At 46.1% G+C, this 13,673-nt stretch overlaps 1 protein-coding gene and 1 pseudogene across 1 annotated transcript in view; one reads left to right on the top strand and one right to left on the bottom strand.

Moving 5' to 3' along the window:
• The first annotated feature begins 259 nt into the window (after positions 1-259).
• On the top strand, positions 260-2,197 carry LOC149369536 (uncharacterized; annotated as a pseudogene).
• A 2,920-nt stretch (positions 2,198-5,117) lies between these two features.
• The window catches only part of LOC149369534 (luciferin 4-monooxygenase-like), a 35,701-nt gene continuing 27,145 nt past the window's right edge, over positions 5,118-13,673 (bottom strand). Inside the window, exon 5 of the mRNA XM_089575859.1 lies at positions 5,118-5,254. Within this exon, the coding sequence (XP_089431985.1) occupies positions 5,118-5,254 (137 nt within the window). The remainder of the gene's footprint in view (positions 5,255-13,673) is intronic.

Raw genomic sequence — 13,673 nt, 5'->3', positions numbered from 1 at the left:
TCGCGCCCAGCGTCATTGCAGTGGATGCCGGGCTGTCATGCGCCGTCTTAAAGAGAAGTTTTTTTTGTTTTATATAACCTGAGACCCGTGTATGGTAATTTGTCCAATATATTGGACATTAGCTTTTAAGCCAGTACTCCCGCGCCGACAGATTCTTCTTCATAAAACGCGCTTGTCCAATACATTGGACAACTAGTAGGGCCATCTGTGCACCTTTTTTGAAATTAAACTGCTCACTTTCCCGCCAAACAGTTTGAAAATGGCGGCGTTCAGCGGCGCGGCGTTCTATGGCACCTGCCGGAGAAGTAAGTGTTGTTTCTGAGATTTTTACCAACTTTGAACGCGTAAATTTTGTTGGATATCAACAAAACTAGAACAGAAGACATGTAGATATCATAATTGTAACTCTGCATGACCTAACTTTCCTGCGCTTTCAATTTGATTTTACGTGTCCAATACGTTGGACGCTGGGGCTCAGCCCGGTTATTTTGACCGCGCTTTTCATATGGATTTCGCAATAACTGTAAACGAATACTGCTGGTATTTAACGGCTTGGGACGAAATAACGTCTTTTTTGTTGTAGGAGACAGGCCTCGCGTTCCTGATGAGATGGCCGAAGCAGTTTTACAATGAATTGCACAAGCGAACACATCAGACATTGACCTATCGGACAGCGACGGCGACACTATTGTCGATCCAAACTTCAGTGCACCACTTCAGGATGAAGGCACTGACGAAACCAGCGATAACGAAAGTCCCTCCACATCAGGCACTGAAAGAGCTGAGAAGACTTGGAAACACCATCAAGGGTAAGGAAGACATTATTAACGAAAATGTGTGTACAAAATGTGTCATTGATGACCTCAGTTATATATAACATAAATACTTGCATTGATACTTGCGAAATTTAATTGGCGCTTATTTTTTGCATGCAGTGAGATTACAACTTGGATCCCTGACTTTGGAGACAACATTGACAGCAGTGAACAACGCTTTTCGTGGGCACCAATTGACTACTTCGTGCAGTACAGCCCTACAAAGTTTTTGTGCACTAAATTCACTTCGGGTCTCAGGTTATATCGCAGTAAAGTAACCTCAAGTGCAGAAGTCCCTCTTTCATGTTTCCCGTAGGAGGGCTGGGGTACCTTTCGGGACTGAGCTCTCTGTAGCTATGACTTGGCGATGCGAAGCGTGAGGGTGGCGGCAATGAAAACGTTGGTAAACGGCTCGGGACACACTGGGCGTTGTGGAAGTAGTCTTCGAATTCATCTGGCTACTGTCCAGATCTAAGTCGGGGTTCGTCGTCGGAAAAAACGTGTAGGATAGGCAGTCAAGCAGACTTTGCTTGGCTTCAGCAGTGGAGATTCAGAGGACTGTTGTCAGCGGTCCTCCAGGCGTGGGATTTCCGGTGGCTTGCGTGTCGGTCACAAACAGGGCGCGTAACGCAAGCAGATGGGTGCGCTGGTACAATAGGTTGATATCAACGAAGGCTGGGTATGTCTTGCCCAGGTGCCGAGCTACGTAACCCGCCACTGTAGCTCATCGACTGCGGTTCTTGTGCCGTTGCCGTCGACGTCATGATGCGAAGCGCTTGCTGAACTTTTTCATGAGCGAATTCCAAAACAGACGCTCCTCGAGGCTTTGAAAAAGGCTGTAGCATCCAACGCAGCTCCTCCCTGACCACAGATAACTTCCTACCGCTGAGTCCTGGCGTCGGGGTCCTTTTGATGATGGTCGCTTTTTGCACGAATTCAGCGATGGTTTTCTAGAGCTTTCTTAAGAGCCCTGCAAAAGAGACTCATTAAAGCCTCATACGAGGAATCCGAATTTCTTTTCTTCTGCGATGTTCCCGTCCGCTCGCGTACAAAGCGCTTCGTCGTTTTTCGATACATGTTCAAAGTTTCATTTGCCCGTTGTATCCTTGACCACAGGAGTACCCCAGCCCATTATTTGTGCATATTGCTTGCGAAGGTCTTCTGGATCTGACTTCCTGAATAAATACAACGTTATCACCTTGGTTCCTTGGTTTTCTCAGTACTATCGTGGACACAAGTGTCAAGGAAGTGCGAGAACTGGCGAGCCTGTAGGATGTGAACTTTTTACCGCCTTATCTATTGCTACCAGAAAAGACGGTCGTCCGAGAATCTGCCCATAACTCATGTGGCACATCTCCTCTGTGGCCTCCCGCAGAAAATAACAACATAGTGACTGGATTATGAGTCCGATAGCCAAACTGATCATGAAAAGATTCTGGTCACCTCGAAACGGTAGGTACAAAGGCCTTAAGAACAAATAAGCACGGGTTTACGTATTTTTTCTTGTCTCCTTTTTACGCCCACTTTCTGTGACAGATCACAAGCTATAGAAGCTAGCGCGCAGAGCACCTTGTGCTTTCAGAATTCTGAGTGACCGAAACTGACTGAATCGACTTAGCTCTACAACTTACAGTTTGACGCTACCTGTTTCGCGGTCTAATAGTAATGTTATACCACATTTAAACATGCAGGTGATTCACACCCTTATAAGTCTTACCAGAGTAAATTCAATCCAAGGCCTCATGAAATCTCGTTTCATGTAGCGGCTTGGTCGGCTTGAGCAAAAAGGACGCTTCGGCTTACGTACAGTAGCCTTGTTTACTGAATACTAGAGGAGAAGCGACGCTTCAGTTGGCTTCTGTAAATGTCCAACGCTTTGTTCAATGAATACTAGGCGGGAGAAGCGACGCTTCAGAACATTTATACAAATGTCCAACGATTTTGCTTACTTTGGCGGCAGGTAGCCGTCGTTCCGATTAAGTGCATTTTGTGTGGTCTGTATTGCCAGACTCTAAATATTGGTCTTGAAAGCCTCTTCGTCTTCTTGGCGATAACGGAAGCATCTTCCGAGCAAAATTTCTTCACGAGGTATGTGAAGGATGCCGGTTGCGTCATTGTGTGTTTATAGATTTCAAAAAGGTTTTTATGTCGTTGATTATGGATTTCTAGTCTACGCACTGCGCTGTTTAAATGTGCATGCAAAGGTTGTACACTGGATCAGGCAATACTTAATTTTAAGGTTTCGGTATCTAACTTTAAATGGAGCCAATTTTCATGCAATATCCTTCACATCAGGCGCGTCGAAAGGGTCAGTTTAGGGATGCCTTTTTATTGTGTTTATTGATGATATATCAGGAAATATCACCTCTTGCAGGCAGCTATTCGCCCCTTTTGCCGTCTATCGAGAAGTGCAAAATGCACACGATTCGCATGCATGCCTTACAGAAAGACCTGGATATAGTGTAACAGTGGTGCGAACAATGGCACATGCAAGTTAAACTTCCAAAACACAGTGCATTTGAGTTTCACAGAAATTGTCCCCGATTTTATATACAACAGAAACAGACACGCGTTGCAAACTATCACCGAATATAAGTATTTAGGTGTGATTGTCAATTCGAAACTGGGCTGCCATCAGCCTGTTGATTATGTTTTTGCAGAAGCTTGCATAATTTTCTGGTTTTGCGGCGTAATGCGAAGATAGTTAGTCAATATTTTAGGCATTTACTGTATGGTTTAGGTTTACGGTGGTTTAATGCTCCAAAGCTACTCAGGCTATGAGGGACGCCGTAATCAAGATCTCCGAAAATTTCGACCACCTGCGGTTTTTTTTAATGTGCACTAACATCGCTTAGAAGCCAGCGCAGCAGGAGACTGCAGAGAGTTAGGTGTGCGGATGAGACTAAGAAGTGTACGGGGAAACCGTGGCCGAAGCCGGCAAAGGACAGGGTATTTAGAGAAACATGGGAGAGGACTTTGCCCTGCAGTGGGCGTAGTCAGGCTGATGATGATGATTCTGTCATAAGCTTCAAGAAATGAAGTAAAGTGCGCCACAAGTTGTCTTTGGAACAGTTAATCACATGGTGATGATGAAACATCCGCTTTTCCAATAAAATGTGCACTTACTAGTACCGCTTCCCCTCTCGCGCATGTATGTAATAGAACGTTGCTGTGGGGATTTTTTTCTGAGAAATTCAAAGGTGTACCTTTTTCGTGAAATTGTGACGAAGAAAAGGAAGCCAGCAGTGGCGCGGGAAGTAGCGCTCGCGCTAGGCCAGAAGCCATTAAATCATCCCTTGTCCATCGTTCATGGCGCCTCATTCTTCGGCTGGCCGTCACATAACATAATTTGGTGTGAGGTGCTGGGGATTCAATGGCATCCTGATCGGGGAGCTTCGGCGTCCTGCGTCACCCATTGTCATCAGCCTTGAGTTCTACGCCTGCGTCTCCCAGCTGTGCCCCAGCCTTTCAGACCTGTGCCGAACTAGCCGTTCACCCCATCCCCATCCTCAACCCGACCAGAAGAAACGACGAAATGACGACGCTCGCGCGACCATAACCTATGACCTGGCCGACCCGAGACGCTGCCCACACGTGACGACACCGTTCTCCTGCCTCGGCCGTTGTCTCCTGGCAACCTGCGGCCATGAAGCTTCGTGGACCGGGACTCATTCTCTCATCTCTGTCATCGTGGCGGCCAACACTTCACCACTTTCTCCTTACTGATCAGCCCTCTTCTCAAGCCCATCACCTCTTCGCGTGTCTGTCAACAATCGGGACGACCGCTGGGTGGCCCCGGGTAGTGTGACGAAGAAGACAAAGCCGGCAGTGGCGCGGGATGGAACGCGCGTGCTAGGCCACAGCGGTCATTAATTCCTCTCTTGTCCATTGTTCATCGCGCCTCATCGTTGGACTGCCCGTCAGGTAACAATGCGTAGATAAATTATATGGTTAAGGATATTTCACGTACACTGTTTAATTAGCCGGCCAATAATTTGTTAATGTAGGCCGGCTTTCGCTTGAAGTCTCAAGTTATAACTGATTGGTGCGTCGCGCAATAATCAGTAGGGGCGGCCGACCATAATAGGTGAGTGCGCGAAATCGATTGGTTTGATATTCTGCTCCTTGCCGTTTTAACCAACAACGAAGGAGTAATGACGCAAAATCCTAGTTCGAAAAGTTGCCGGTCCAAATCAGCTGTAATATAGTTTTTAGCTCGATGACTACTAAAAGAAGTTCTCCATTTTATTGCGACGAAGAGCACCAGCGCGCCAGTCGCAAGGTGCGAGTGCACGGCATCGTTCAATTCATGACTTTCTTCTCGGCTTGAAGAAGAGTGTGGGCGAGCACTAGTCGGTTAACATTGCCGGTCTCCGTCTTTGGCAACGAATCCACGAAGGAGACGCCCCCGTAGAGCTGTTTGTGAATGGCGAGGTTACCTGCGCAAAATAGGGAGAAATTCCTCGCTTATCAAGCGTTGTCGCGAGTTCTAGTGCCAGGTTTTTTTTTTAGCACCATTTACCAAGAGTTGAGAAATCGCAGTAAGAAGCACGCATCTCATGCATCAAGGAACCTCTAGAGGGCAAGGGCATCGGCAGGAGAATACGAGGAAAGTCCTATTCAAGAGCCAACAAAAGCTCGTTCAGTAGATGGGTAGGCCGACATTCTAGATGTAAACGCACGGGTCCGCTAAAATTGCAGAAAATTGGAAAGAACAACGTTTTTACGAAATTGTGCAGTGTTCCGGTGGAAGTTTTATCATCATCATCATCATTTATTTACCCTTAAGGGCCCTTGGCTTAGGGCATTACATAAGGGCGGGGGGGGGGGAAGGTCGTTTCATAATCAGTGTTCAGTAAAATCAACAAGAAATACAAAGTACAGGATACATGGTGAACATTAACATTATCAAAATATTAACATGAGAAAGACACAGCAGCTCAAGAACAACTTGAGATAAGAAAAAAAACAAAAAAAAACACATGCACACACTCAAAAACACGATAAAATAACTCAGCCCTTGAAATGTGATGATAATAACTGCCTGAATTTAATGGGTTCTGTTTCATTAACTATGAAATCGGGTAAGTCATTTTACAGTGTAATGGAGCTAGGTAAAAAAGATTTATTAAATGAGTTTGTGGAGCCGTGTATGCGCTGCCGACTTAAAGAGTTAAAAAGTCGTCGTGAGGTGCGAAGCGGCGGGTGCAATACAGAGTTTCTTAGCTGTGGGAAGGTGTAGTAAAATTTGTGAAACAAACAGAGCTGTGAAATTTTACGCCGGAGTGCCAGGGGTTGCAGATCAAGGGATGCCTTGATAAGAGTTACACTGTGTTGTCTGCCTTACTGCGATGTGATAAAACGGGCCGCGCGATTTTGGATGGCTTCAAGCTGATCGATTAGATATTTTTGATGGGGATTCCAGATCACCGAGGCATATTCGAGTTTGGAACGGATGAATGTTACGTAGGCGAGTTGTCGGACAGAATGGGGTGAAAAAGCAAGGGATCGTCTGATAAACCCAAGCATTTTGGAAGCGTCTGTACAAATTTTTGCAATGTGCTCAGACCAGGTTAGTTTGTTGTTTATGATGATTCCAAAATACCTGTATGATTCTGTTTCGGAGAGTGGTGTGGAACTTAATGAATACTGATAGCTGAGGTTATTTCGCTTTCTCGATACATGCATGAACTTGCATTTCGAAATGTTCAGTGGCATGAGCCATGATGTACACCAGGTTTCTATGAGGTTTAAGTCGCGTTGAAGCAGAGTCTGATCATCGGGAGTAGATATGCGGCGGTAGAGGACACAATCGTCTGCGAAGAGACGGATACGAGATGATACGGCATCGGGAAGATCATTTATAAATATGAGAAAAAGGAGTGGTCCTAGCATCGATCCCTGAGGGACACCAGAGAGGACTGTGGTTTTTGACGATCTATGGTTGCCTATTACTGTATATTGTGAGCGGTCGCGGAGAAAGCAGTCGATCCATGACAGGATTAAAGGGTCGATGTGGAGGCAGGAGAGTTTTGTCATTAAACGCCGGTGTGGAACGCGATCGAAGGCTTTGGAAAAATTCAGGTAAATGACGTCGGTTTGAAAAGAAGAATCTAAGTTTAAGTGAAGGTCTGCAGTGAATTCGAAGAGCTGGGACTCGCAAGAATGGCCTGACCTAAAACCGTGCTGTTTTTCATAAAAGAAAGCGTTATTGTCGAGGTGTGATGCGATCTGCGAATATAATATGTGCTCCAGTAGCTTGCATGGAATGGATGTTAATGAAATTGGGCGGTAATTAGAAGGGTCGGATCGGTTGCCTGCCTTAAATACTGGAGTTACTTTACTAGTTTTCCAGTCATTTGGTATTTCACCATTTGAAACCGACTGCTGAAAAATAATTTGCAAAATACGGCTAGAAATGCTCACAGTTCCCTTTAATATTTTTGCAGTTATGTTGTCTGGCCCAGGGGCGCTTGACACTTTAAGGTTGTCGATGAGTTTAGAGATGCCCTCATGGGTTATAAAAGCTGATGGCATTTGGGAAAAACTAGTGGCAGGTATTGAGGGAATATGGAGAGAAGGTTCATGCGTGAATACGCAGGAAAAATATGAATTCATGACATCTGCGCGCTCATTCTCAGGGACATGTAAGCCGTCTTGGTTAATCAACGAAATGTTTTGAGTACGGTTTTTGCAAGGAGTGACCAGATTCCAGAATTTTTTCGGGTTGACGCGCATTATGTTTCCAAAATCTTTGTGAAAAAATTTCCTTTTAGAACGCCGTAGTAAGGTAATGTATTCATGTAGGCACCTGCCGTACATTTCCCACTTTTCAACTGAATTCGTATGCTTGGCCGCACGATAGAGGCGCTTCTTTTTGTTTGCTAACTGTCGTAAGGCATTGCTATACCAGGGCTTGTTACAATCACCACGTATGCAGATAAGAGGGACATGTGTTTCGACAAGGGATAAGATTTTGTTCTTGTAGAGCAACCAGTTTTGTTCTACTGATCTAGAGGGTGCGGCTTGGTGGAAAAGGTGGAAAAAAGTTTCTAACTCGAAGTTAATAGCGCGAAAATCTGCTTTACTGTAGTCGCGAATGTACTTTAAGGAGCGTTGCTTGGTGTGGATGGAAACGGCAAAATTGAATACAAGCTCCTCGTGATCGCTTAGACCGGTGATGCTTGTTAATGACTCAATTAACTCAGGTTTAGAAGCGAAAACAAGATCGAGAATGTTGTCACCACGAGTAGGCACTTTAACTGTCTGTGTAAAGTTAAACGTGAGCACTAAGTCAATAAAATTGTTCGACGGACCGGAAGGTGCTGACAAGGTTTCCCAGTCAATATCGGGAAAGTTAAAGCCTCCACAAAGTAGGAAGTTGGCATGAACAAAGCGGGAGTGCAGATCAAGTAGGACGGAGTGAAGGTCGGTAAGAAAGGAGGAGTCGCAATTAGGAGCCCGATAACATGCAACAATAATATTTGTACAGGTAGGTAGGGATAGTTTAACGCAAAGTATCTCGCGGGAGGAACTAACATGGACGGGAGATGTGTGCAATTCAGATTTCGTGAGAACAAGGACACCACCCCCCCTTCTTCCCTCTCTGTCGCGCCTGTAAGCAATAAAAGATTTCGTTTCGGAAAGAAGCTCTGTGTCCTCGATATCTGAAGTCAGCCAAGATTCGGTAAAAATAGCAATATCCGCAGTGCTATCTTCAAGAAGGGATCCTACTGCTTCTTTCTTTGGGAGGTAACTGCGGATATTTGTCAATAATAGGGTCATTTTCTTAGAAGCCCGTGCATCTCTGTTTGCTAATGACGATTGAATCGAATAAGCTGTTCGCCAGTAGCTTTATAGCGGAAGCCTTAAGTTCATACTTTTTATTCTAGTGGTCCTGCCTTTAAAAGAGCTTTGAATATATGACTAGTGAGCAGAACAAGAGCGTAAGAAAAATTATAGTGAAAGCATCACGAAGTGACGCCTGATACAAAGTAAAAGCAATTTATAAATTTGGCCGTTATGCCGTCGCACCGGCAGACCAGTCATTATCCAGAATTTCACATAACTTCTCATTGCCTCGCATGTCCACAATAATTCTAGGCAGTATGTCACACCTGTGACACTCTGCTGAATAGAGATGAATTGTTTGGACACAAGGTTTTTATCAAATGATTATCAAGGACGGTCGCACACTAAGTCGCAAGAAGAGACTTTTTCTCAATCGTCCACTGTTATGTGGTCATTTGTCGAGAGGAGATTGCGCGCCTAAATTTTGTAGCATTTGTGTTCACCATCGCAGGTAGTGCATTAGACAAATATTTAGGTTGGTTTTATTTTCTTGCTATGACCTAAAAATTCCATGCCTTCTTTGAAGACTAACCATCACTTCTCCGTAGGTGAAAGTTTAGCACAGCGATTATGGCTTTTCTTACGTAAAATAAGCGCATTCAGCTACACTTCTCTTTATTTTGAAGCAATCTTCCCGACAGTATCGCATCCATCTCCATCCACGATACATTCGCGGATGAGCAACGTTTTGTATTGGCATCGTGATATTATCTTTAGTAACATTTACCTCTTCGGGTTTCTCATGTTTTTCATTTTGAGTGCATTTAGCTTATTTATGTGTGTATTATGACGAATTCATCTCATAGTTTGTATATTTTTGTTGGGGCAAATTTTACCTTTGTATTCTTTTCACGCTTTACGTACTTCCGGCAGAAAAAGTAAAGGAACCACAAAAATTTACTCTCTTTGCTGTTAGGTTACGTCTACAATGACAAAAATGACAAGCGCAACAACGCTGTCTGCCGCGTTCAACAGAAACTGACAGAGTGAACTAGCATTTGTGTTCGAGCATCAAGAAATAAAATTTTAAATCCACGTCTGAGAAGAATTTGCATTTCCTATGGATATTAGCTTGCAGTGATATTGTTTTGCCTTCGCGTCTCTTTCTTTTTGTTGTTTTTGTTATGGCTTCCATTCTTTGTGTTATATTTTTTAGTCTTAATAACCATGTAGCACAAAACAAGCTATGAAGTGAGGTGCCCCCATAGGTACAATGTGGCCAACCCATTCATTCTCCGCTGATCAATGGAGGTTTCGGAACGCGGGCCAAAATCGTCCCCAGTGGGCTGCCCATATAAGCCCAAATAGGTCCCACTTGCGACCGATTCAGGGAGCCCTTGTGGCGCTGCCCACAAACGGCCTGCATTTCTTGATGTCAGTCGCCCACCGAGCTCCCACATCGGTCCAACCAACGCAAGAGCGCTAACGACTTCGTGTTGCAAAAAAGCTTATGTCGCCGTTGTTGGCCGTTGGCATTGTATTGCAAAACATTAGAATCTCGAAATAAAAAAAATGTTGCGCAGATATGGGGAATGGGCCAAAAGCCCTTCAGACTACAAGGCGAGTGCGCGCAGAAAGGTTCGTCGTTTTGAAGCGAATAAAATGAGGGCCAGGTGAATGCGTTGTTGTTTTCGATTCCGTGAAGTGTCTGTGTGTGTTGATGGTACATGTGTAATTATGAGTATGTAAATTTGAAAACGGGACTCGACACAAATCGCGTTCTACTCTACAAAGCATTTCAGTACACTTCCTGGAGCTGTGGCAAGGCAGCGTCATCTATGTTGTAGCGATGAAAGTAAATGCGAATAGCTTGCGCGGAGGGACGAAAGGTTGTGTTATGGCCGCGTTTGGTTTGAGTTTGAGATTATGGAGTTGTACGTTCCAAAGCGACTCAGGCTATGAGGGACGCCGTTGTGGAGGGCTGTGGTAATTTAGGCGATCTGAAGTTCTTTAACGTGCACTGATATTGCGCAGGGGTTTTGCATTTGAATTTGGAGAACCGGCAGACTAAACCTTTGAAGACATCAACTGGTTCGAACGCGAAGCGCAGTGATAACACGAAAGCTTCGTCCTTGCGGGCGGCAACCTGGGCTGAACCCTTCCCGACTTCTTCGGGCTTCAGACGGTAGACAGTGGTGACCGGACCTGTGTGCGTCATGTTTTGTGCGGGTGTCAACCACTGCAATGTCATGAAATCCGTACCGCCCGAGCGCCTGTGATGCATGGCTCGCCTTTGTGGTGTGGTCAACGAATGCGACGCCGACGGAGGCGCAGGCCTCCATATACACCCTCTCTTTCTGTCTTTTCTCTTTCGCTACACACTTCCTCCCTTCCCTCACGGCGTGGTCGAGGTGTTAGCGATATGTGATAGGGGGCCCACCGGTTTTGTCTGTGAAGCCCGAGTTAGGCAAGTTTTTCCAGCACAGAGCACATATTCTGCTGCACGTGCGCTCAAGTACCCTACAAAGAAACAATGTGGTCAGTATGTGGGCGCACCGTTTACACAGCCCCACCACGGAGTATGGAGACCTGCAGCGCTGTCGCGTGAGCGACCCGATATGGGCTAGCAGAGGTTTTTCGAGCATAGAGACCACACTGATGTTTCATCTGGCCTCCAGTACCCGACAAAGGAGTGATGTGGGCTTGATGTTTGAATGAGGCGTTGGGTAGTCCAGAGAATACCGATATGGGATACGTGTAGAATCAACGGGGGAAGCCCAATTTTGGCTGCCCCACTTATTTCCCGCACGGGCCGACGTAGTTTCTCTAGGGGCTGGCCCCTCTCCACTTGCTTAAGTGGGCCCACTGGAGTCCCCATTGTGTGCTACCTGTATGATGACCTAAGTGTCACCAAATAATTGCACTTAACCTATATGATCAATGTATAATCCATGAGGCATAAATAAGTAGTAGTTTGGTGCCTCGCTATAGTTTGCTGGTTTCGAGTTAGTGGTAATGCGGCGCCTAATAGTGCTTATCTGTTGAGATTAGCAGCATTTGGAGACAAGTTTTCCTGGGAGATTGAAAAGAATGTTAAGGCTGCCCTTCCATGAGTGGGCATGGAATGGAAGCAGCAATGTTCGTCGACCAAAACCACTTCTGCTTTTTTGTCCAGACGATTATCGCCGTCGGCACGTGCGTTCCTGCCTGCGCTGGAACATTCGAAGGGGCGTCTGCAGCCGATGCGTGTCCGTTCCAGGATGCGATTCCTGCCACAGACCAAGGCCTGGCCTCACTTCGCCTAACCCATGGATCGACGCTGGAACATACAGCCGCTGTGACATCGACAACACCGTACCTGGCCTATATAAACGACTTGTCTAAGCCGGCACCCTTCAGTGGGCATGGAATGGCAGCAGCAATGTCCGTCGACCAAAACCACTTCTGCTTTCTTGTCCAGGTTGGTGCAGTTCCATCTCTTTTCGCAAAGCCATCGAACAACGTTTGTCTGCTGCTGTTCCCATGCCCACATACTTTGGTCCGTACTGTTTTTCCTTGTGTTCATGTTGCGAAAATGCTTCTTCTGGGCGGAGATGTCGAGCTAAACCCAAGCCCTTCTGAGGCCTGCGAAAAGCTTCACACTGATGTATTGTCTGCCATTGAACGCATCACAGCGCATCTAGACGACCGGCACGATAAGCTCTTGAAATCTATAGATCAGCTTAAAGTAAACTAGAAGCTGCTCGACTCCAAGGTGTCTGATTTGACGTCAAGATTAAAAACGCTAGAAGAAAAAGTAGTCAACCTTGAACATTTGCAAGACGAACCTCGCCTACAACAAATGGTTTCTACAGCAGTTCGCATCGAAACTGTCAATCTAGAATCACGACTAAATGAATACGAGGATCGCTCGCGGAGAGATAATTTAGTCTTTTATGGCATTTCTGATTGTGTTGATGAAATTTGGGCGCAATCGGAAAAAAAATTCGGCAAGTTGTATCAGATAATCTCAAGTTCCAGTTACCAGAAGATGGAATTTCTCGCGCGCATCGGCTAGGCTCGTTCGCTTCGGACAAAAGTAGACCCATCACAGTCCGCTTTTCAGCATTTAAAACGAAAGATGCAACATTCGCCCAAAGATCTCAACTGAACGGGTCGGGAATCAGCATGAGCGAATACTTTTGTAAGGCCACGCGAGCTAGTCGCAAAAAGCTGATTGATTTCGCGAAAAGTACTGGGCAGTATTATTCCATGAAATACAACAAAGTGGTCATCGACAAGAAAAGTTACATCTACTGCCCCGTCACGCACAGCCTTTGCGAGGTACACCCTCCCACTTTTTTAACCTGAACGCGCGAGCGTCGACTGCCCGGTGCAGCGGTGCACAGGCGAAGCAGAGCGGAAATTGGGAGAGGGGACGAGCATGCGCGCCGATCATGTCGCTGCAGCTATCGTCGTCTGCTTGGCTGTTCTGCTGCGTGCGAAGCAACCCCTGCGAAGCAATTTTTCAGGCAGGGTTTTGAGGGCGTTTGTTTCGTGTTCTGTCTGACGCGTGCATATGTCTCTGGGATGGTGCAAATGCGTAGCGTTCCAGGCACGACTCTGGACTCGTCTTGCATTTGCGGGTAGCGTCTCGAGAGCATTTGCTTTAAATAGCGAAATTAAAGCGTCAATAGCGAGGGTCCTCTTCAGTCAGTTTTTTTTAAGCAACGATTGCAACTGGTTTCTTGGACATTCTAGGCTGTTCCCAAATATATGCTCTTTTCAGAATCACCCACGCTACATGCAGCGGATAAATCAATCGCTCGCAGCTTCTTGGGGCTCCAATGCATAACAGCCGATGATGGGCAGGGGTTGCTTCGCACTAATCAGAACAGCCTAACAGACGAACCTTACTCCAGCAGCATGAATTGTGGGCGTGCCGTTGCCCTCGCAGGCGTTCTCCTCTCCTTCTTCCGGCGCCGCAGCGCCGGGCAGTCGACGCTCGCGTGTTCAGGTTAAAAAAATGGGAGGGTGTACATGTTGATAGCGCACTCTCCCCGGTCACGGCTAGCTATGATAATCCCG

Source organism: Amblyomma mixtum, chromosome 1, assembly GCF_055824585.1.
Source record: "Amblyomma mixtum isolate Tamu chromosome 1, ASM5582458v1, whole genome shotgun sequence".
Classification (NCBI taxonomy): Eukaryota; Metazoa; Arthropoda; class Arachnida; order Ixodida; family Ixodidae; genus Amblyomma; species Amblyomma mixtum.
Note: the sequence above shows the minus strand (reverse complement) of the source record. Positions and strands in the feature narration are given on the sequence as shown.